The sequence below is a fragment of the Patiria miniata genome, unplaced genomic scaffold (assembly GCF_015706575.1).
Source record: "Patiria miniata isolate m_02_andy unplaced genomic scaffold, ASM1570657v1 HiC_scaffold_7, whole genome shotgun sequence".
Taxonomy (NCBI): domain Eukaryota; kingdom Metazoa; phylum Echinodermata; class Asteroidea; order Valvatida; family Asterinidae; genus Patiria; species Patiria miniata.
Window position 1 is genome coordinate 6,165,161 of NW_024037074.1, and position 24,287 is coordinate 6,189,447.

At 40.4% G+C, this 24,287-nt stretch overlaps 2 protein-coding genes across 5 annotated transcripts; both read right to left on the bottom strand.

Moving 5' to 3' along the window:
• Window positions 1-1,392: 1,392 nt before the first annotated feature.
• LOC119744758 (retinoic acid receptor RXR-gamma-B-like) lies at window positions 1,393-14,114 on the bottom strand. Of its 4 annotated transcripts, none has more exons than XM_038220867.1 (3): window positions 13,605-14,114; window positions 4,631-5,305; window positions 1,393-4,052 (listed from the first exon to the last, which is right to left on the bottom strand). In XM_038220867.1, exons 2-3 carry the CDS (start codon window positions 5,292-5,294, stop codon window positions 3,814-3,816), a joined length of 903 nt encoding a protein of 300 aa, XP_038076795.1. In that variant the 5' UTR covers window positions 5,295-5,305; window positions 13,605-14,114; the 3' UTR covers window positions 1,393-3,813. The 4 variants fall into 4 exon arrangements, with proteins under 4 accessions (XP_038076795.1, XP_038076794.1, XP_038076793.1 ...); XM_038220866.1 differs by having other exon boundaries at window positions 13,592-14,113; XM_038220865.1 differs by lacking the exon at window positions 13,605-14,114 and adding an exon at window positions 9,275-9,332.
• Window positions 14,115-18,092: 3,978 nt separating this feature from the next.
• LOC119744767 (leucine-rich repeat-containing protein 47-like) lies at window positions 18,093-24,281 on the bottom strand. Its single transcript, XM_038220882.1, has 5 exons — window positions 23,254-24,281; window positions 22,448-22,567; window positions 22,051-22,169; window positions 21,051-21,153; window positions 18,093-20,047 (listed from the first exon to the last, which is right to left on the bottom strand). Exons 1-5 carry the CDS (start codon window positions 24,250-24,252, stop codon window positions 19,718-19,720), a joined length of 1,671 nt encoding a protein of 556 aa, XP_038076810.1. The 5' UTR covers window positions 24,253-24,281; the 3' UTR covers window positions 18,093-19,717.
• Between the last annotated feature and the right edge of the window lie 6 nt (window positions 24,282-24,287).

Sequence of the window (24,287 nt, forward strand, 5' to 3'; positions counted from 1 at the left end):
TCCTTCTGCGCCTGCCAACCATTCGCCCTCAGCATATGGCATCACTCAAGATGAAACGCCGGGTTCGCGCCAAAAAAATAATTTCCGACAGGCCGGTGCGAGTGTTAGTAATTCGCCTAATTGTCCCCCGGGACCCGATTTTCTACGACACCATGGCAAGAGGTGATGCGCCCTTGACCATGGATAATTTCTAGCATACCGAAAACGAGTGAAATGCGCAGGCGACGGGATATGTCAAGTGTGTGCATCGATCATCCACTTCGGATTTTTTAGCAGTAACAGATTCGGTGTCGGAAATATACGTCTCTTGGCCTGCAAAACATCCGAGTTATACATTACAGTTCCATAGAAGCTGTTGATAAACACTTTAAAATAAGTCAACAGAGAAGCAAGCGATGACGCCCCAAATAATTAAATCACCGTGTAACAACCATGCCCTCAAATTAATAAATTGGTACTCCCCAAAATAGAAAGGATTTAAACTGCATTCCAATATATCACCATAGAAACCCAAAAGTGAATAATTTAATCAATTCAAAAACCACTAGAAAATAACCTTCAAATAAAATGTCGTAGAAACTGCAGGTGGTAAAATCCGAAAATAAATCAGCCGGCAACAATAAAAAAGCCATAAATTTATCACCATAGAAACCAACTGACAAACATGCCCCAACGTCACCAAAAAAGTCTGAAGAAAAAAAACCTCCTTGAACTTTTGAGAATAAAGGTGAACTGTTTATACCTCACTTTCTTTCCTCTGTTTGCATTTTTCTTTTTTGTTTGTTTGGTGGTGTGTATTGTGATATTTACGAAGAAGAGTACCTTTCAAGCAAGGAAGTGGCCATTTTAGAAACTTGCTTCTCGATTCCGTAAGATCGGCAAACCACTCAAATAAATGGCTATGATTGGAACGAAAAACCCAAAGACTTTAAAAATCGTCTTTAGTATGGAGAAATGTATCTTGTGTCTGAAACAACAATTCGCAACCAAACTGAGTTCAGTCATTTCGAAGATTTTGGATTTAAAATTACATGTTTTCATATTCATCTTTGCTTTACTTGTCAAGGAATGATTTCATCCGGGGTACTCTCATCCAATCGGATAAGCAGTTGGCTGAAATTACTTGTCTCACCTCATTACACCGAGACACGTCTCGATTTAAGCCCCGACAATCCCCTCATCTCACGCAGAGAAAAAAACCAGACAAGCCAAAATTTCATCCTTTCATTTTCCCCATGCACCGAACTATCATGTTCAAAAATTACCTAGGGATGACGTTTATAAAAACCCAAAGAGGTTCTGGATCATGTTTTCCCCTTAACGAAGTATTTCAGATCTTAGTCTTTTATATATAAACACAGAAATAACACACACACACACAAAACAAAGGAGTTTTCTTTTCCAAATCTGGCTTCTGTATTTGATACGATTAGCCAAGCATTGTTATGACAAGCTCTTGTTAAGCATGGAGAAGATATACGCTAAGATAAATTTACAACTCTGCATTCTGATTGGTTTGAAACTGGATTTATTTTTTACTATAAATGATGAACAAAACAAACAGAGCGACCATCTTTATCCCCCTTTAAAAATAAATATGATGTCCACAAGATGTCGTTGAGACAGAGGAAACGGTTTCACTTTAAGAGTGATTTGGTCATTGAATGGCCAATTGTGAAGCGTGTAAGACTTCGGGGTACTATACCAAGATGGCCGCTGCGCAATGATCGGAAAAGGTACATCTGCACATACAATTAACCCTTGATCTTTTTATACTCTTTTTTGAAACTTCGCGATTTAACAATAATCAATAATTTAGAACCTGTCTACATCATTTTATGACGAGCAGCACAAAAATCTCAAGATTATTTAAAGCCACAACTGTTTTCAAACAATGTTTCGTGAACTAACATGGCAAGCTCGTTTCCTTTAAAACCATATATGACGGTGCCGCTAAATCGCAGGAAATTTTACAAACTTTTAAGTAATCTATATAAACTGGCTTAACTATGCGTACTAAAACAAACAAACAAACACAAAAATCATCGACTTTGCTATTATTCAATGCTCTGGCACTTTTTTTTCAAAAGACGGAACACGTTTGCATTATTGCTGTTAGAAATATTTCTTACACCGACGCAGCACTTCGGTTGGAGAAAGTACAGTACGTGTGGCCATTTTGTAATAAATTAGTTTTTGATATACTACTCTGGTCTAGCGTGATTTGTCAATAAATATACTAAACTGAAATGCAGGGAGAGTGGACCTATATTACTGTACAAACATGTGGAATAACTTTTTTCATTTTTAATGGAATGCCATATTCTGAAACTGAGTCTCGAAGAAAATTGAGAATTTGCGAATTTCACTGTTCAAACTCGAGTGACTGAATAAACTTAAAAAAAAAAAAAAACATCTGTCAAGTGACATTTGTGGCCAGGGTCATGTCATGAAGAAGACCAGTGCATATTGATCGAAACGTTGACAGTCAATTCTTGTATCTTTGAGTCACTGTCTTACTCAAAGGGTTTCTTAAACAATGGTATTGTTGCAGCCACGGTAAACGATCTTGTACCTTGACGTCGCCGGCAAAATATGCCATTACTCCCTCAGTACGCGTCTCGGGCTCAATCTCTCGACGGCTAGGACGGTACACTGGGAAATCCAAGATGGCTGCGCCCATTGTGCAGAATACAATTTTCATGAGGTTGGCAATGTCGGAAGTGGACAGCCGCAGCGTTTAAAAGTTATCAGGGACTCTGTCCCATCATGTTTATAATTTCACAAGCTATCAAGGTAAATGGAAAAATACGAAATTTGGACCCTCAGAAAATCGATTTATGTATGCACTAATCTTCTATCTGATAGCACTCCGCGCGTGAACAGAGTTAACTGTGTCACCCACTGACATCTGCGGCAGATTAAAAAACTCTTTGTAGATTGGTATTCGTCAGCAAATACAAACGCTTTTTGTTCTGGTGTCGGGATATTTTTGACGGTCCAAAAATCAATTGTGTTGCAGATAGTGCACTGACATTATGAAAACACAATGGCATGCAAATAAGTGGGTTTATTTTCTATACACTTTCTTTTTTGGGGAAACTTAAGCTTAACCAGTGGATTTCATCAAGTTTTTAGCTGTGTGAGTTGTCAGCGTACGTTGTCCATTGCTTCAAAGACGGAACCAGTTTGCCGGGTACCATCAGTGTATCATAAAGTTTGCGGGGTCTCAAGTAAAGCAATGTACGGCTCACCATGATCGGATGTCAGTTCTTGAAGGTTTTCAAATTATTGTTCCGTTCGCAAAGGAATTGCGAATTTACTTGTCAATTAAAGTTCCAACATTCACTACTGAGGTGAGATCACGTCTTGGTTATCAAGCATTTTTTTCGTCTTTGATCATTAGAGTAAATGGCACTTTTGTACACTGTTCCTGTAGGGCTACTGAGGAGAATCTGCGTATGTATTTCGTTTGACTGCTGGACCTAGTGTTTTTATTTGGCGTTTATTGAAACTGATCTGGCATCAGTTTGTAGTGCTAATATTTGTTGAATATCAGATCACTTCAGTAGTCCGGAGAATGACATTTCTCAAGATTTAAGTTCAGAAAAAAATATGGATAAATTCCGAGCACCATATTTGGAATGAAAGTCATAGGGGCAAAGTCCTCTTGGTAGTATGTAGTAAGCGTAACGTCCAGCCGGCCCCACACTTCAAACATTTCAAAAAGTCCAACGTGGTCTCGTTCCTAACCTTTGGTAAACCGGTTGTGTACAGCTAAGGGCGCAGGGGACCCGACCGTCAGGTCAAGGGTCAGTCCCTGAGCATATCCCTGAGCACGCCCTCAACGTTTATATCCCGCGTCAGGTGTTTGTAGAAGAGATTCTCGAAGACTTTGGTGCTGAAGCCGCGAACTCCGGGGAGTAAGAGGAGAAGGTGCGACAGGCGGAGCGGGTCGCGGGGGTAGCAGGCGTTCTCGTACTCCATCAGTGCGGTGTGGACCCGCTCGTTGGCTGCTTCGACGGCCGGCGAGTTGCTCAGACCACGGAGATCTAGAAAAACGGAAAAGGCAGAGAAAAGAGAAGAGTTTCAAGACAAAGCTGCAAAGAAAGATGGAGTTGACGTCTTCACAAGTCATTCCTGAAAATTCACCCCACTACAAAAAGAAGTGTATGGTCCAAGTTGCATAATACGTGGAATAACTGGACCAATATTCGGTTCTGAAGTATTTATTGTCTACTGACTCGTGTTTTTTCGGCCTCCTCAAACTCGTCATAAAAAAAATGTACTGGTTCAAAAAGGTTGTAAAACTCGTTCTTGATCCCCTATAAATCAAACTTTGGGTACACTTTGTTTCTGCACTCGTCCCCCTGATAGCAAACATTGTTTGACTACCATGGATCAAGACTAGTGGTTGGAGCATCCGTTTTATAGCGCAATAGTTGGAGACAGGACCAATATAACTCTTATTTCTTCAGTGATATGATCATTATATTTTCTTTTCAGTGTAGCTTTCAACACCTGATGGACCCTTTCAGGTCTTACTTGTGGTCTTGTGGATACTCTTTGATTTGAGGGTTTCCAAACCTAATCTTATTGGCTTGTTGATCAGATTCGAGTCAGGACTTACCAGCGTTAAACAGTAGTAGCACCCGAAGCAGCGCAAATTCCTTATCATCGGGCCTGATCTCACGAAACTTGTGCAAGATAAACCTAAGTTGCTCCACGCTCCTCAGCGTAGGAATCCCCTCAATCCAGCTCCAGTGTATACAGCACTGGCCGTGACGGGTGGGAATCGAACCGGGGCCCGAGAGTTTCTGAGCCAGGTCGTCCAAGCCACCTTGCGGTATGAGATACTCAAAGTCAAAGCGGCTCTGCGCCATGTACAGGATGACCAGCTCCTTCCAGGCGGCGGAGAGGAGTAGTACGCGGTCGGCCTGGGGGAGGGGCGACAGACCAGGCACGGTTTTGACGAGCATGACGGCTTTATTGAGCCAGTCCAGTAAGTCCAAGTCCGTCTGATCGCAGCGCGTCATGTCCAACAAGACTGGGGTCCGGCACGGGCAGGTGCCGGCCGCGTTCGGGTCGATCAGGGGCCGAGGCGGTGCCGACTCTGCTCCCGTGGTGGTCGCAGTTGTGGCGGTAGCTGCTCGGTCGGTCGGAGACGAGGGAGGGGAGTCCTGCAGAAGCCGGGACAGACCGCTGGACAGATTGGTGGGCAGGTGGTTCCCGGGTATGTACTCCCTGCGTGTGTCCTCATGTCTGTCCACCGGTGTTGCATCTGGGTGCTGCATGATTATTCCGTCTGAAAAGAAAACACACAAGTGAAGCACTGTTTATCAAAATTAGTGGGCATTAATTTAGACAAAAGAACGAACCTGTTATCCTGAAAAACAAATCGTTACTCTTGTCAAGGGACACTGAACTGAAGTGATCTAACGACCGCACTACACTTTCCACTACCCTAGAAAATGTTTCAAAGAAAAGATGGGAAGACGACCGACTCAAGATTCCAGGAGAATAATAAAGGTTCCGAGTAGCCAAAATAGTATATCTTCAACAAAGACCGATATTAGAGACTCGTTTCTTATTTTTCTTCCCATTTTTGGTTGTCAGTACATTGTTTTTGTCATATTGACGAAATCTCCACCTTGTTTCCCTTTCATTTTGCTTTTGTTTTTAATTAGCAGGTATGAAACCGAAGCATTTCCTTCCCCGCCAGACAACGCGACGCTTGCTTTCGTCCTCGTTTGAGGGCAAAACAAATCTAGGGCAACGATATTTTTTCTTATAATCAACTATAAGCGTGCTGAACGAAACCTGAGATTTCCTTGTCACGATAACATCCAAGGCTGACACCTTATGAACTGGAAAACTGTTTCAGATTCAGATTCGTTTTAAACTGATCTAGAAAAGAATTTTATGGCTACATGACTGATAGCAGTTCGTTCCATTTGGCACGCTCGTGATGAGGCCATGGATCCAACAGGGAAAAAAACCCAATAAAATTAATGTCCGGTAATTTTAGGGGAAATATCTAAACAGTCTGCACATTTAAGGAAATATTCAAGAAAAATATATGGTGATCTTATTTTTTTGTTTTATATCCTTGTTTTTTGTAAATAACATGTTATTATACATGTAGGGATGATGGTCGTACCTACAGCTGTCACATAAGTTTCAACCAAATTGTTTTGTTATTGTACTCACTATGACCCTTCTCAATCCTCCAGAATCAGCCAGGCAGTTTTGGAGAATTTTGGAGGATTGAGGCTGAATGGCAATTGATTTTGAAGGATGCAACATGTAAGGGTGTTATTAAACATATTGAGGCCTGCATTTTACTAGACGCCACCCTCTTTGCTTTTGGATATCATACGCGCTGCCTTAATGTAGTGCAGTGGTTGCTGGGGGATTTTGAAGGATTGAGGCAGTTGTCAGCCCTCATTCGACCAAATTCAAGAAAAAAACCGGATGATTTTGGAGGATTGAGGCTGTATCGCAGTTGGGTGATATTAATTAATTAATTCATTATTTATATATTTTATTTCCAACAGCGGATAACCGCCAGTCATACAGGCTGAGTATATTACAATAAAAAAATTATGATAAAACTTACAATTAGGAACATGATATACACACAAATATAGTGAAGGATTTAGGATGCATCCTAGCAAAAAGGGCCAAGGCGGTTAGGGGTTAAGAGATCGTTTGCCCCTTTAAGAGATAGTTTGCACCTTTAAGATCACCTGAGTGATTACCATACATAAGCGTCGTGACAGGAGGTCAGAGAATGGTTCTGAAAAAGCCCGACGCGTAATAAAGGCACGCATGCCTTAACAATACAGTACGAACATTATCTTTTATTCAGGCAACATAGTAGTACGGAAAAGCATTGTGTCATTGTTGGCTTCATACAATGTACAACGCTTTAAATGCTACCTGCATTAAAGGGGTCCTCTAGTCGTGTATTTTCGACAGTACAGACTACCACTATACACAAGACAATCCTCTGCTATTTCGATTTTTAAGAATACTCGCTTGCAGCTTTAAAAGTACATCATAAGATAAATTTAAGAAGTAGAGTAAGCTGTTTAGACAGATATTCCGAAAACAGTCATTCTTAACAAGACATAAAAAAACCGGAGTGCAACTAAAAAATCAGTCCATATACATGTATATTTCTTGTCAAATTATTAACTGGAAAAACCCAATCAACAGGAAAAGTCGAAAGCACGATTGAAGCGTTTTTCGTATCGACTTCAATTTGAGTCACTGTTTGTCAGAACATGGAACTGGTGGAAATTCCAGGCAGAATTTTTAACTGTGTTTTGTTGTAATTGTTTAGTTGGATTGATTGTTTTCGTTTTCGTTTTTGTTTTGGTTTTTTTTAATTTTTTTTTTAGTGTAGCTATCGTAAGTGGCTGGACTTCGAATCGGTGCAGAAAAAAATTCTCTACCGGTTAAGATTGATATAATGAGACAACGCACGCGTCGCACATATCGTGTATCATGAAACAGTGTTCTTGTTGCAACAACATATTCTGACTGTTGAAAACACCATGACTCTTCATACTATAGGTCTACCGTTGCATTGATCTACCCTTGTAAAATTACCGCAAAACACTGGGGAAATTATAGCACTGTCGGAATTCGGAGAAATGTTCCACAAAAAGTGTCAAAATATTGGACCTTATGTCCACGGGGAACGCCCATGGCCATGATGTGGGCATATTACTTTTTGGTCCCAGCTTTTGTTTGTAGTAAATCGTTCTTGTGCTGGAGACAAATTGGTATGAGAGTTTGGTTTTGTCACAATTCAGCAATTCAACGTTAATTTCTGTTCTTCAATTAGGTACCGAACCTGTGGAGGCACGAGGAAATGGCGGGGGAAAAAATACGTGTTCATCAGAACTTTTATTTCACCAGAACTTTTTTTTCCGGATGAAGGTCCTTTTTTTTAGGTGTGAAGGGTAAACAAAAGAAAATCGAACAAATGAAAGTGTTTTTTTGTTAAATCACATAATCGCATTAGCTATTAAACACACCCTAGCATTGTTTGTACTGAAGATTTTTTTAGGCCATAATCCGAATTATAATTACAGATACAGTTTTGTTTAACAATGCTTAATTAACACAAATTTGGATCATTTCTGTGTTATATCGTGGAGCTATAGGCCTACCACGTGTTGCGTCGCAAGCTTAAATTCAGCAGGAAAGAGTCGTTGAAACTAACAACAGGAAGGAATTGTGGGCCTTTTTCCTGCAATTTTGCGCCAAATTTAGCGAGAAAATGTTAAAGAGTTGGTAGCTACTCCAGCAGGCATAAATTATGAAGATAAAAAGATTGGTGAATAATATGGATATATAGGAAATATTATAGCAAATAAAATGGAGGCAAGGTATACTATTAATATTATTTTTTTTTTAAATACAGCGTCATGCACAATAACATTTTACTATCGTAACTATCGTGGGGCATCCATATTTGCAAAGACATGTCTTGAATGCAGTTTACAGACAAACAAACTGGAGAACGGAAATGGTCAATAAACGACTGCCATGCATCATTAATATCAATGCAAACAAACACAACGACGGACAAATCGATGAAGAATTACGTCAGAATTTAGGACGGGTTGGAACCAGTATTTTCGCAGGCATCGGACATGGCAGTTTTTAGTCGTTTTTCAGCGAAAGTTTTACCAGACTTCAATATTTTTGAACACTTTGAAATGCATTGTAAATGCATTGACTCGTTTGTTTCCGGAAAACAAATAAACAAACCACAAACATATCGGTCTAACCAGAACACCAACGTATAAGAAGAAAATGTGATAAATAGTTTCAGACCAATCAGCCGACCTTACTAAAGATTGTCCGAACGCTGCATGCTTGATGTTTTCCCCCAAAATTAACTTGGTTGTTCCTACCTTTTCGTGGGTCTATCCCACTACATCCGCCTTTCTTGTGTCGCATATTCCGTTTGAAAATATCACCACATTTACAGCATATTTTACTCCCGAAAAAAAATGATGAAGTGACCACTCGGACATCAACCACATTGAGCGCATGCTATCATTGTGTTAATATGACGTCCTCCACATCACAACAGGGTTGCGTACGTGCGTTCATCCACACGTTATGTCCTATCTTTGCGTCCTTGGCGATCGGGCACTGTTTAATGACGCTACCGCTATCTAACGGGTTGTGTGATATAACGGTATCATTTGCCGGGGCACCCGCAAAACAAGGGAAACATTCCGGTTTATACCTGCATCACATGAAGTCCTATGTGCTATCTTAATTTGCGTCATCGGGTATAACCAGGGGTGGACGGAAGAGAACATTTTCTCGGACGAGCATTGAGCACCGCAGGTGCCCCACGTGCATTCTCTTGTTACTTCCTCAATAACGTCTTGGCGAGCAACACTTAACTGTTACGCAATCATGTCTAGACGGATCTTTATTTCGTTGAGTGGGTATGAGGGGGGCATTGAAGCGTGCTCGTGTTTGTGATTGGTCGGTTGTAGCACGGATGTCGTTGTTGTGTTGGAGGAAGAGGGGTGCAAGCAAGGGCGGATCCAAAACAATTTTTTTTTTTTGGGGGGGGGTGCCCCCCAAAAATGTGTCCCCCAAAAAGTGGGTCAAAAAACTTACGGCGTGGGGTTCCGAAATTTTTTTGGATTCTAAATGCTCTGTGGTGCGATCTGAGGCAATTTCTGACCACTTTGACCATTTTTTTTTGGAAGGAAGAGATGGTGGTGTACGCAGTGCCTGCCTTTATAGCGACGTCACTAAACAAAAAAAAGTTGCGTTCGTTTTGGGGGGGGGGGTGGCCCCCGTTGGCCTCCCCCCTTCCGCCATTGGGTGCAAGGTTTGGTTGAAAATGATGATTAATTCAACTCGGGCCTTTGAATAGGTCTCAGTTCGAAATAGCTTAGCTTCATAGAAAACGATGCCCAAGAGTCTGTGAGCCCAATGTCTTTGGCGGTAAATATTCCCATTTGGATAAGATATCTTCGATTTGTCATCTTGGTGTTTTCTTAGCAAAATGACACTTCTGGCTAGTGTAGCACATGCATAGCAATAGACCTTATGCCCAGCGGCCATGATCTGAGCGGGCACCTTCTGTAATTTTAATTCTGTAACACTAACAAATGAATGCACAAAAGATTCAGTCGCGCATATCCCAGCAAAACAAAGCCATACTGCCCTCTAAGATGGCTGCTACGCTTAAGGGTGCACTGAACCAATTCACGCCCCATTGAAAACAGTGTAAAATACACAAAGTTCAGGACCAAATAACATGCAAGCCGACATCACTGGGGTTTCTCAAACAAAAATAAAATTATTGTCTTGTACTTCATCTTTTCATTTCTTTTCAATTTTGGGTGCTAGCCGATTACATTTTTAAATATTCACACCAAAACAAAATCACCTCCCGAAAAGTGATAGTTCCCAAGCCTGCATGTAGCCGTTTTACAGGTGGCAGCCTTCCACCGTGACTTTCCACTTTCTCAGGCAAATAGGACCCATTTTTCAACCGTAATTTTATCAAGCCTGCCCTCAGATGGAAGCCCAAAAACCGGGGAGTTGATCCTTGGCTACATTTATTTACACAATTCCACCGTTTTTAAAGCCAAACGGTCTCCGTTTTCAAAAGAAACTGTGGGGTCACTTTTTATGCTAATCATATCACCTCGCGTAGAAATTCTCACTTGAATTAGTTCACTGCACCCAAAAGGTCCATACTGCTATATCGACCCCATGCACAGCGCGTCTTGCTCTCATCGAGGACATGGTGTTGTTATTTTCGTCAATGGCAATAAAAGTACAATGTCCGCTCGGCGTGTGCATTTCACAGAGAAGCAAAGAATTGTCTTCATTGATGGCGGTCTGTGCAAGGGGTCTATTGGGTGTGACTTAAGTATAAGCAATTACCTTGACTTGCAAAAACAGACTCTTTGCGTTGACTATGCAGCTTATAGGCTATTATATATAGGAATCCATTCAAGTAGCCGAAGCTCGCATAGTTCCAAGGCCTTTCCAAGCCGCGGTTTCATTAATTACATTTTAAACGAGCTTTTAATGCGTTATAGAGTATGTGCCAACCATCTGAGCTTTAGAGGGTTCCGCATAACGTTTTTGAAGATAATTTGGAGGGTATACCTTTGAGGTTTTGGGTGGGGCTCGACAGGACTTGTTGAACGGGAAGTGTTTGAAATTGGAGGGACGTACGACGCCGGAAACAGTATTAATACTGACGTATTCTCTTTCATTCGATAGATGCATTTATATTTTATTTTTAGAAATGGGGAGTTGGAAAAAAAAGATAGCTGCACTCATACCTTTGGCATCATTAAATTTGGAGACTGCCATGAGTAATTTTTACCGTTATCCGTTTTACCTGGCATTAACTTCCTGTGTCTTTAAACTCATAAAAAAACTCACTATTATAATGAGTGCACATAATAGTCTCGGTTCCATAAGTCGCACTGTCAAAATGCCTGAATTGCCAGTCAGTGAACACTGACCAGTTTGCCGTGGTTTATGCGTTTTTTTCCCGACATAGATTGGGATCTGCATGCGATACTTGGCGTCGATTTGCCCTGGGCATTGCAAACGCGCAGACCACTCGCCTTAGCGTGGCAACACACAAAGACATCGTAAGTGCACAGATTTCACGAGCAGTCTGCGCATAATGCGCTCATTCTCTACCTAGTCTTAAAACCTTGCAAGCTGGAAAATATATTCTGAAGTATAAATGTACGAGGTTTTTATGCGCCCAGTTCGTTCACATCTCTGTCTAGGCGTGTGCATAATCAAACAAGACCTATAATTATGGTGACGTTCGTTTCAATTGTGTGTCTTCTTTATTTAACCTTCCGTAGATAAAACATAAATTCGGAAACATTGGGCGAAAAACATTCTTGACTTTCGCGAACTGCCTATCTCCTTCGGAAAACAAGGCCCTGGCTCTTACGCGCCTTATGCTGGAGTCCTTGGTATGACTAGCGAGGCCGACCATAATAATAGTCGGTCCCCGTGAAATCGTCGTTAAAAAGACCTTCAGCGGAGCAGAGTGGGGAAGGCCGCCGGGGCCACAGCGCGCTCTGGACGGCAGCTCGTCTCAAGGGCACTCGCTTCGTTCACCTTGCGTCGCCGTGCGCCAGACAATGAATTTAAAAACACCTTGTTTTCCTGGGTTAATGTTCTGCACACGGTTCTAATGACAGAATAATATTCATCGTACAAAAATTTACACAAGAATCGTGGCCGAATTTTCTTCAGTTTTTCAAACTTTGTTTCCCATTTCGCAAGTGAAGTTGAAACTCAGTAATAGTACGCGAATGATTTAAAACTACCGTAACTGTGTGATGGGAATAATTGAAAAATGTGAATTTTTCGCTCCCATCCGCGTAACGATGATATAATGAATAATAATATGGTGTGCATTTTCAATTTCAATGAGAGCATGTATGGACTTGCTCGTTTGTTGTTTTTTCCATTAATATATTTATTGTAAATCTACAGTGATTTCAAAAAGAGCAACAACGAATACGCCGTTTTAGAAACCTGTCTGTATTTTAGCATGTTAATGTGCATGAAGAATTTGAAATGTCGCTACTTTGTTGTTTGCAGACGTTTTGTAAATTACTCTCTATCATTACAAGTTATGCCAGAAAATTCACAAGATTAAATTGACGGAAGGTTATGTACGTTGAAAAGACTTGTTTTCTTGTTTGTCTTTACCCTTCATTGAAGAATGTTGTAAAAATTGCGTCATTTTTTATCAAGATCTCAACAAGTCTATTTCACAATAGACAGTGGGAAATCCCTATTTATTTTTGCGGGATTTGTTTTTCAACTAGGGTGTCGTTTACGACACAGTGCTGACGTCGCAACATGATGAATTATATTTCCACATGTTGCGAAACGAATGCTTAGTCCCTTTCGAATTACGTCCCTTGTTTATGCTTATCTGTAATCTAATTAGAAATATAGATTATTTGATAATTAATTGCAATGCTTGGATATTTCAATTTGAGGTACATAATTCTATTCCCAAACACAAATCAAACGAAACAAAATACGCACAAAATAAAAAGTTAAAGTTTAAAATTTGCAACAGATTTGAAACAAAAATTAGGCCTATAATAACCAGTTTTAGACCCACTAAGGTTTGCTTCATTAATTTGTCCCAATCATAAAGATAACGTTTTCTTGTCTCCGTTACTGATCAAAAATGTGTAACTTAAACAAAATGTTTTCAAGTATACTAGTTTCTAAATTTTAAATAATTTTGTTCATTCTGTGGCAAGATATTTTTGGTGATAAATAAAAGAATAATCTTGAAGTTTACCGCACACTCAGGCACATCTTTGTTAAATGCCATACAAAGCATTGACAAAGAGCACAATAAATCAAAGGAGAGCGGCGGCCATATTTCGGCGGCGTTGATGTCGAGCACAGACGCCATTTCCGCACAGCCGGCCGCCGCAGACAACACTCCACCAAAAAACCTGCCGATTTAGTCCAAAAAATTCATTCACAAAAATACTTAAATTCAATGAAAGGAATTACCTACTAATTACATGTACCTTCAGTAGTGAAGTCCCTTTGCTTCCGTCTTCTTTGCAAATCCACCAGAGTAATTCCAACCAAAAAGGAGTTGAATGAACAAGACAAGAATGAATGAACCTAACCGCACGCAAGAATCGGCAAAAGAAAAATGTGGAAAAGGTCCGATTTTATAGATGGCGCACAGCATGCATTTGAGCTCCGTGCTCACCGCGTACAAAATGATGTGACCGCAAATTCGTGCGTGTTGGCAGATGACGGTGAAATTGAACTTGTGGAGTGTATGCGTGCTACTCAGCGACGATAAGGGCCGGGTAGGGCAATGCAGAGAGCGCTTACATTGCGGTTCAGAGGTCCCCGGTTTAATTTTAGGGAAACACTGCAGAACCAGAGAGAAAATTACACATTAACCCGGCACGTAAGCGCAGCGGTGGTGCACTCTGGTTGAACTCCCGTCCAACCTGCGCCTTTGTATACGCGCTTGAGGTCCGCACACGGTTTGTGATTGGAGGAATTACCTGAGCCCGTTTGATTGCATTACTACGACTGCAGTGATCGTGACAATCCCCGTGACCGCACCAAGGAACGGCTATCTTAAAGCTTGCCCACTCAGTGGACTCAACGGCTGTTTTATGCCAATGTCATCTTCGAGAAGCAACTTTAAAGGGTACCCCTGGATCGAATCGCATGCAAGTTCAGTCCAAATTGACAGTTTCGATCCGTAATCCAATGCTATAATCCATTGAAAATAATTCCAATTGTGTGTGTGTGGAGATTAAACAATTTAACCTCCAGTTTACTTTTCGCATGCACAAAATTACACTTTCAAAATTCAACATGTCTATCGAGCCTGGTAACACATTACTGCTGTAGGCTATTATTTATATGAAGGTCCAAATATTGACTTTTTTTCCCTGATATTGATTATTTTTGACATCTGTAGCAAGCTGCATTGTTAGTCCATCAACAAGTGAACATCTGGCAAATAGTTAAATTATGCTCGATTAATTTGTTGTTCTTTCCTCGGTCTTTCTGAAATAGTTTAACGCCCAAACAAACAAACAAAGAAAGAAACAAACAAACAACCAATCAATCAATCAATAAAAAACGAACAAATATTGAGACGATCTATTTCCGTCCTATTTCCTGACTTGTCCTCTCGATAGTAATAATAATATATAATATAGCTTGATGCCCTGGTGGAGAAGAACTGTTCACCTTGCACAAATTTATACAATGTTATATTTTTTAAACCGTCCAAAAAACTTGCAGGCAACATATGGTATGGACAAGCAACGAAATACTTGGTGGATTAAGTTCTAAACTTTATTTTACACTAAAAGCAGCAGAGAAACGTAGATCTTGAGGTAGGGAAATTTAAAACAGACTGATTCCTCACTATACAACATATTAGTTTGCTTTTGCTGTAATTTTCAGAAATCGATGGATTTGGGGGTTAGTAATTTATAGCAAATATTGTTACACTGTCCTGTTTAAAGTGTTGTTTTCATGATGCTGGGAAAAACTCAAGAAAAGAAATGTTGCTCTTGTAGTCTGGTTCCCTGAACCTTCAGAAAAACGGAGCAATCTATAGACGCCGGGGAATCGTCAGTGTCAAGGAACCAGACTAGCTGGCTTGCACCCGTTCACGGACGTGTAACTGATTGCAACGGGGGCACTATTTGGAAAAAAAAAAATACACAGTTTTTTTCCAACGATGGTCGGCCGGCCATCGTTGGAAGTTGATACAAAAATTCAACAAGTTCTTGAAATATTAATGACAGCACACCATGCAGGTGCCATGATTTCACAGGCCTGATGCTTGAGACTTACAGTCGAGTAAGGTATTTCATAGTAATTTGGTAGTTTTGTTTTTTGATATTTGCAAATGTTGTATGTTACCTTTAATATCACTTGCCGGTATTATTTTTTCCCGGAAAAAAATCGCGTATAGCTCAGATTAAGGTTAAATATGTTTTCTTCGAATACCAACATTGATTTCTTTGCGTTTTTCATGCAAGCCCGGTTCCTGTTGCACATTTTATTGCAAAAATATAGGGAGATTTTTTTCAGGAAAATGTGTAGTTTTTATTTATTCGCTACGGTATGTTTTAATAACAGATATTTAGATAATTTGGACAGTCTTGTAATTAGTTGATCCAGCTATATACTAATTAGGAACCGTTTTGGGGATTTTTTTTTTTAGAAAAAGCTACGTTTATACAATATTGCAATCATGAAAAGAACTCTGAACAGATAGAAAAGTGCCTGTTAAATGCATTAATTCCATATGTTATACTTATTAATTATAATTGCCAAATAGATCGACATCTCTAAACCTGTTTTCGCAGGAGGCACGAATTTTGCGACATGAATCAGCCGTTGACTAGGAGTTCATGCGGAACGAACGTGACTGAATGATCACTGACCTTCGTTTGGGTTATCATGACCCCCAAAGGGTCATTAAAGGGACACGCACTCATAATTGGGACTAGTCAGTTAAAGGTTTGTTATCGTCACGAATTCTTGCTCTTGTCAACGTATATTATTACCTTTGCAGAAAAAAACTATGCAATATCATGGTTAACAGTTTGTCGTGGAGAAGACCTAGCTATTTTGTTCATCAAACCTAGTTCATGTATTATTAAGGAGGAACAACAGAACTCGACAACACATTTCACACATTGTTGTTTTCCTATTGTACATGTATACGCACTGGCTCGGTGTTAAAAATGTCGACAGAGGGCGCCGTTCATGTTACTACAAAACTTTCTACTGCGAGCACCTTTTTCTGGCATTTACAATAACAATGTAACCTAATTTGAAGTTTCTAATTTGAAACATTACAGGCGAAATCTAGCGCGCCTTGTTGAGCCGTTTTCTTTTCTTTTATTTTATCTCTTGTTCTTTTTCACGTTCTTCCCTTTTTTCGGGGTGGGGGCGGGGGTGGGGGGAGGGGGTTTCAGGGGCGTAAATCCCGGGGGATGGGTGTATTTATCCCCCCCCCCACACCCCCACACACACTTTTTTACCAGATGGAATGGGCTATTGAATCATCCCCCCCACACACACACACACTTTTTTTGTGATGGAAAAATGCGGATTTTGAGGTATTTTCCGAACGTCCCAACAACTAAAATATATTCATAGCACTGAAAAGTGGAGAAACAAAGTACAAAAGCTTTAAAAATGTAAGCGCAAGTAAACATATTGATATACATCTTTATCCTGAAGCGCGCCCCTAGTATATGGTGTACGTCCAGCCCCCCCCCCCCCCCCAGCCCCCTTTTTGAATTTCCACGGCCGGGCAATTTTGGGATTTGGGTCATCCCCCACTCGCTGGCACACCCATACGCGGCCACTGGGTGGGGTGGGGCTGGGACTAACAGACTGGGGCTATTGGCTGAAATTGCTTAAAAAAATACTGCATCCAGGCGTTTTCTTTTCCAGTGAGATAGCAGTGTGCCTCCCCTTTAGGCTTAAGAAAGATTTTTTTTTGACACAGAAGAGATAATGTTAATGAAATTCTGGTGTAATTTTCCATACCCATCATCCCCAGAGGAAAAAAACCCGAAAGCGCTTAATATGCAACCACCCATGCTGCACCGAGTTTGATATGACACGAAGCAATCTATTTTTATCCAGTCCCTGCAGGTTTTTTTGCGCTTCTCAAGTCCAGGTAATCCTTAATGGTGATAACTCACAAGGTCAAGGATTTGCGGCGAATGGTCAGTTAATTAATGGTCAGTCTCCACTGGGCATTCTAATGGCAGGGATCAGTGGTCAAGGCTAATGGTGTTTTGTTCTGCGCTCTGGCCAGGATCCTTGCCCGCATGGTCAAGCAATACCGAAGGCACTGTCATTTTAGGTATTAATTGAAGTGAATGTACTTTAAATGCGTTGAATGTATATAATTTAGTGTAAATTTATATTATTTGTGTGCGTCGTACTGTAGCTCACACCTAAATTGCACTCCAGCTCAACTTCTATAAAATGTTCACTTATTTGTTATCGCTGACATGCTTGGTGCAACTTTAACTTCCACCGTAAGATGTCCATGTATAATGGGTCCGACTAATTCTAGTCTCTTCAAATATTTTCGTCTTAAATTTCAGTGAAAAAAAAGTCTTATATTTCGATGGTTTTATTGGTGTTCTATCATTGAAAAAAAATAGAGTCGACTCTCGTTAGTACAAACTCTGTAAATACAAAATTCTGGTTATAACAAACATAAGGCCTTGGTCCCGACTGTGCATTTATGTGCACAATGAATGGGAATGATGTTCCTCTTTATACAAAATTCTGATATACATTTGTAACAATTTGGCTAGGTCCGAACAAGTTTGTATTAACGAGACTCGACTGTAACACTATCCACAAGTGCATAATAAATTTGACAGGACATTTCGAAATTTTCAACAGGTGAATGAACGTTTAAATATTGTTCAATTCATGAAAGAAAATTTATTAAAGAAATTTCACAAAATTACACTCTGCAGGAGATTGAGCTGTCTTTATGATATTTATTTATCAATAAAACTGATCTACACAATGACACACGACAGAGTTGATGACAATTTACTTAACCTATACATATTGGTTTTTTTTTATTGTTATTGTTGTCCACCATGAAACATGCAGCCATAAAGGCTTAAAAACAAAGCTTATTCAAGTTTTATATTCTGTCTGAAATATGCTACTTCTTTTATGTTTCCAAAACAAGTGACACCAATTATTAGGTCAGTTAGATTATAACAAATGTTGATTTTAAAGGAAACTTTTACCTAACTAGTTTGGTCAATTTACTGTATTACCTGTATACCAGGTGATTTTTATCATTGGAATCGGCTGCCTTTGGCAATTAATAGGGCTTAGTAATTAACAAACACATAAACAAGTCCGCATAATAAATTTCATTTGATTCTTGGCTATACATTATATTTAGACAGCAGAAAGACTTTAAGCTGTTATAATATCAATATATTGTCATTTTAATAGTTGTTGGCACTATCAGACTCACTTTTGCCAGAATGAGTAAATACAGGAGCAATCTTGAGCACATAACCACTACTAAATACAGTTGTTGTCATTTCGTCATATCATGGGCACGTTACTGCAACGAAATAGAATCTTCTATAGCAAGGCTTTCAAATACTGCAACAACTCACAAACTACATTTTATACAAATACTGTCTGCTTGACTGTGTGAGCTCTTTTGGCATCCAATAACATGACCGTCATCAATCATAATGCCACACATACGCAAGGCAAGTTCGATCAAAGATCAGTGGTTAAGTAGTGGTTGGTTTGTGACGTACCTAGCGCATGCACGCTGAAGTTGAAGTATGAGCAACTCTTGTCAAACTATTGTGTTGACGTTTCTGTTAACTGACACAAACGATAGCGATTGTGTAGTTTAGGACATAAAATACATAATCGCCATTATTATTGAACAATAGTGACAAAAGTGACAGAATTGTTAACTAACATGGAAAAACTGAAATGGAAAAAGATGAAATGGATCAATTTATAGATGCCGGAAAATTGTAAGGTAAGGGAACCAGTCTAGCCTATCTGCACTCACAGTCTCATTATTCTGCCATATTTGGCGATAGTTGGTACCCTCTGCACTACATGTATGCTATGAAAATTGTCACTGATAACCAGCTATAAATTGTTGTGCGACTAATCGAGGTAGGCTGGTCCTGACTGGTCCAACCATCGTCGACTCGCGTGCGTTTGATCAGAGTTAGATGAACTATGGTGAACTATGGCCCTTGATCGAACTTGCCTACATGTACAGATGACTACATGTACATATTTTGCAGCAATCAGCATATTATCCTAGCCTGGGAAAACCTTGGTGCAGAAGCCAAGGGTGTCACATTACAGGGCAAAATTCATGGATAGAATTTGACAAATTCTAGGCATAGAATTTGTCATCTGTGTGTATTTTATGTTTATGTATAGGGTGTAAAATGAGGACACACAAGTGAAACATCCTTTTCTAATCGAGGACAGGAGTCCAATCGAGAACGTCCTCGACTGGAAAATGTGTACAAAACTTTGACAGCCAGCTGACACAAACAACAAACAAGCATCACGATATGACATTTAACCTATGACCTTAAACCTACGACCTTATGACTTTAATATCCGTCATATCTTGCAGGTCGTTGCGGGAGGGATACAAGACTTTCAGGCCGCCGTCCGCCGCGCTGACCCGAACCTGCTCCACCACCAGTGACCTTGAACCTCCAGTGACCTTTGACACCGCCTCCTCATCAGATGGTTCCTGGTTCACATCCTCTTCTGGGTCTCCAGATGCAGAGATACCGGATGCCGGCGGGTCCAGTAGGATTTCTGCGCTGCGGTGGATCAGGGCATCCATGACCTTCTTACAAACGGCAAGATCCGTTGAGCTGGTCACCTCAATGAGGATGTGTTCGGTGGAGCGGGAAATCTGAAAAAAAGGTTCAAACACATTTTGTAAGGATAAGTTGACTGAAAATTGGTTCCGGTGTTTAATGGTCTCTTAAAACATGCAGTAAGTCACTCCAAGCAAACAATGGCACAACCGTTTGGCTGAAAAACCTTGTGATGGTTCCCTAGTGCTGCTTGAGCATCCCTCTCTGGCTGTCAAATTCAACACAGCTATCCCAGCAGTCAAAATCAATCAAGTGACTGTTTTTAACACTTAACCCTTACCCTACTAGACCCTCCAACGCATGCCAATATGTGCCTCAAGAAAATCTCCTATGTTTTTTGCATGGCCCTCCAATATCTGCCATGTCATTTCAAGGGTAACTGGACAGGCACTCCAATACATGCCACAGAGAACAATGAGAGTCCTCTGATAACAAAGTGAGTGCCCCCAGCTGGTCAGTATCAGGCACCCTCCAGGGCCTCCAACTCCTGCCAATTGGAGCCTTCACTGTTAAGACTTGTTATCTGCCAAATAACTGCAGCTGGAGGGCATTGGCATAACCAACTGACATGCAGTAAACTACCCTCAGAGAGTAAGGGTTAAAGAGCTCCCAGCCTACATAAAGCAGGATTGACTGGCTGTGACTGTTTATGTAACTTGATACAGCTTTGCCTTGACAGTAGGTGATTGATAAGCCAGCTGTGCCTACCAGTTACTTGCGTTTGTCTGTTGATGGAATTTGACTAGTCACAGTGCTTGCTAGAAATGTGATCTGACTGTTGGTGACTAGCCTGTGTATAAAAGGCATGGCAGGGGAAGAGGATTGATTTTTTGACTGTTTAGACAGCAGGAGGGTGCATAGAAATTTGCAGAGATTTCTAGTCAAAATGCCATGTGACTAACTTGCTTATGACTGCTTTTCAGCTGAATTTTGCTTGTCGTCTGGTTAATTATCTTGTTTAAGCTTAACCTTTTTTATGCTTATCAAGTATTTGTGGACAAAGAGAAAGATTGGTTTGTATGAGAATATGACAGTCACCTTGGTTATGTCGGCATTTGTGATTGGTGGAAAAGAGATCACCTGACCCTCTCTGTCACAAAGGCATGGGTACATTCGATGTCCGTCCAGCAACTCAAGGTATCTACATGAAGCAGGCAGATAAAAAAAAAAAACCCACAGATTTTAATTACGTACATTTGATATTATGCTTTTAAGTGATAATTTGGCCGCAAATTTCCTCTCGTTGTCAATACTCTAAAAATGAGAAACCACAAATTTCAAATCATAAAATGTTGACAGTTCACTGCAACAAAATTTGGTCAGATTGAGTTTACAGTCACTAAACTGTTGTTTTAGGATGTTGCGCGTTATTTTTCTTTAACTTAAAAAAATTATGAACTAATGCAAAAAAATTATGAACTAATGCAGAAATCCCGGGGAGAAATCTAAAATTTAAGCAAAGGAATCGGGAAGACACAATTTAGGAGTAACACCGAGTCTTGGCAAACTTAGATAAGATTCGCTAAAGATACTAAATGCCTACAAGGCACTATCTGAAGTTTACTTGTCTACTAAACAGACTACTGAACCAATTTATTTTCAATTTGCCCTTAACCCTAACCGCCCTGAATCCTTCAAAATCCTCTTTGCCAAAGTGGAGGAACTTGGAGGATTGAGGTTACATGACAAAAGTGCGTTACTGATTTCGTAGGATGCACTTTGTTAAGGTCTTGGGCCAGACCTTGTGTTGTTTTTGCTCAGCCATGCATAAATATAGGCCTGGATTATGCTTGAAATCCTCCGTTCTGCTCCAGGATGTCACTGGCCAAGCCTCAACATATTGACAGTCACTGCCGCAGGATTTTGCAGGATTTAGGCAGTGGTCACCCCTCCATGGACCATATTCAAGAAATAATGGAGGAATTTTCAGGATTGAGGCTATATGCTATTTTTCCATGAGGCCAATTGGAGGATTTTGCAGGATTGAGGCTACATCCTAGCAAAAAGGTCTAGGGAGTTAGGGTTAAATTGCTCTCACTTGTGAATGCCAGAGATGGCGTTGCGTTTGGCCTCCTTACGCAGGTCGTCCGCTTCTTTGTGCAGCTGGGTCATCAAGGCATTGGCCGAAGTGATCTTGTTTCGACCCAGGGGAGTAATCTGGAAAACATTGAAGAAATACATAACACTCCAAAAGAATAATCGATGATCATCTTCAATGAATTCAGAATGGACTAAGCAATAGGATATAAAGTAAATCATACATACTCATGAAGCCCTCCCCCCCCCCCCAAAAAAAAATCTTATACATTGTAATTCCTTTATCATGTGCTCACATTTTGGACAAGATTTTACAAGATTCGGAACATTTCAACCCAAAAATTAAAACAAGGAAAAATATAATGACATTAATGTAGAATTAGAAAACTATAGCAGACCTGAATTTCCGGGGGTATTTTGACCTCATAGGTGAGTGGGAACCGGACAAGGTTGAGGTCATGGGTCGCGATGGTGGCTTTGGTTCGTTTGGCACAGAGTGGTCCATCATGTAACTTAGTCTGAAGAAAAAGTAAAGATTTTTCAAATTTTTTTAACATTTGCACATTGTTTCGCTTTAATTCAACAGCACAACCAAAGAAACTTTTAATTTGTCCTATAGTTTTCTCACACCAAAAAAGAATTTTATTTTTAAAAATGAGAAATTTTCAAAAGGATGGTTGTTCGCTAATTTTAAAGAATTAACAAAAATGTGAAATTAAAGTTAATGCTACATTTACAAAGAATGCCTAAAACAGAGTTTAGGTTGAGTTTTTATTTTACTGTTTTTATAAAGGCAGTGTATATTTTGCCGGAGACGGCAAACCTTTAGTAAACGTTAGTTTGCCGGATATGCACTGAACATGCGCAGTTACTGTTTTTTTTTTACTTAAACATTTTCCGGTTACAAATTTTAGTCTGGCTCCATGCCAATATTATCGTTGTAACCTTGTATTCACAAGACGAGATTCAGACCATTTTATAATTTTGGACTTTATTTCCCTTTTAAAAAAAATCCTCCAGAGCCACAAATCTGAAAAAGAAAATGTAATACTCTGCAATAAAATGTTTGAGACAATACCACAGACATTTTTTACAAGTAAAGCTGGCAATTTTCATGTAGTGATTGTACATTTTGTTTTGTTTAATCTTTTACAAAAAAATAACTGTGACAAGAAAAATTAATTTGATTTGTCTCTTTATTAACCTGCGCTGAAATAAATCTCTTGAATCTGGTGCCCTTCTGCAAGTTGACATCCCTGAGTATGCAACAAACAATAAACGGCCTGACATCTGCCACGCCTTCCTTGACAACGACCTCCACGCCCCCGTCTGACGAGTCCTTAAAGTTCAAAACCCTCAGCATCAACTTGTCCAAGTCCTCGCTCAGGTCGCTTCCGGTGGACGCAGCTTTCTTCCGACCTTTCTTTTTCTTGGCTTTTGCGGATTTCTCCTCTGGTGCTGATGTCTTGGTGCCGTGGTTGCGGATGTAGTCCAGCGTGGCTTTGGTGCCGCGCGACTGTTGGACCAGTTTACCGAGACGGCGATCGCGGAATGGGTTTTCCGTCAACAGCAAGTCTTTCAGTTTGCCACAGTCCGCGAGCGATGCTGGAACCTCCGTGATCTTGTTAGCGCTGAGATCAAGTTTCTTCAAGGCTTGAAGATGACTTACGGCATCTGGGATTGCCGTGATGGCATTTTTCACTCCGACAAGCTCACTGAGGTGGGACAACTGATCGGTGCATAAGGGCGCCAACGATTCTATGTCGTTACTTGAAATATTGACCAATGACAGACGCTGCAGTCTGCCAATCGACTCAGGCAAACACGTCAAGTTATTCCGACTTGCATCAAAAGTGTGCAATTCAGAGAGTTCACCAAACTCATCTGGTAAAGACTGTAACGAGTTGTTGGACACATCAAGCACCCGGAGAGCCTTCAGGTTTCCCACCGTTGAGGGCAGTTTCGACAATTTGTTACCACGCAAAACCAGATTGACCAAATTCGCGAGTTTTCCGATGTCTTTTGACAGCTTTAGAAGCGATGCATCAGCAATTTCTAAATAGTTCAAAAGCTCTAGGGAATACAGTGTATAATCTAGACCCGATTTTGTTATTCGCTCTGCAATCTCAGGGCCATTAAGTAACAATTCTCGCCTGTTTTCCTTCTGAGCTTGCACTATTTCGGGCCACACGGGCGACGCCATTTTTAGCAGATAACCCTGTGCGGTACCTGCACTCC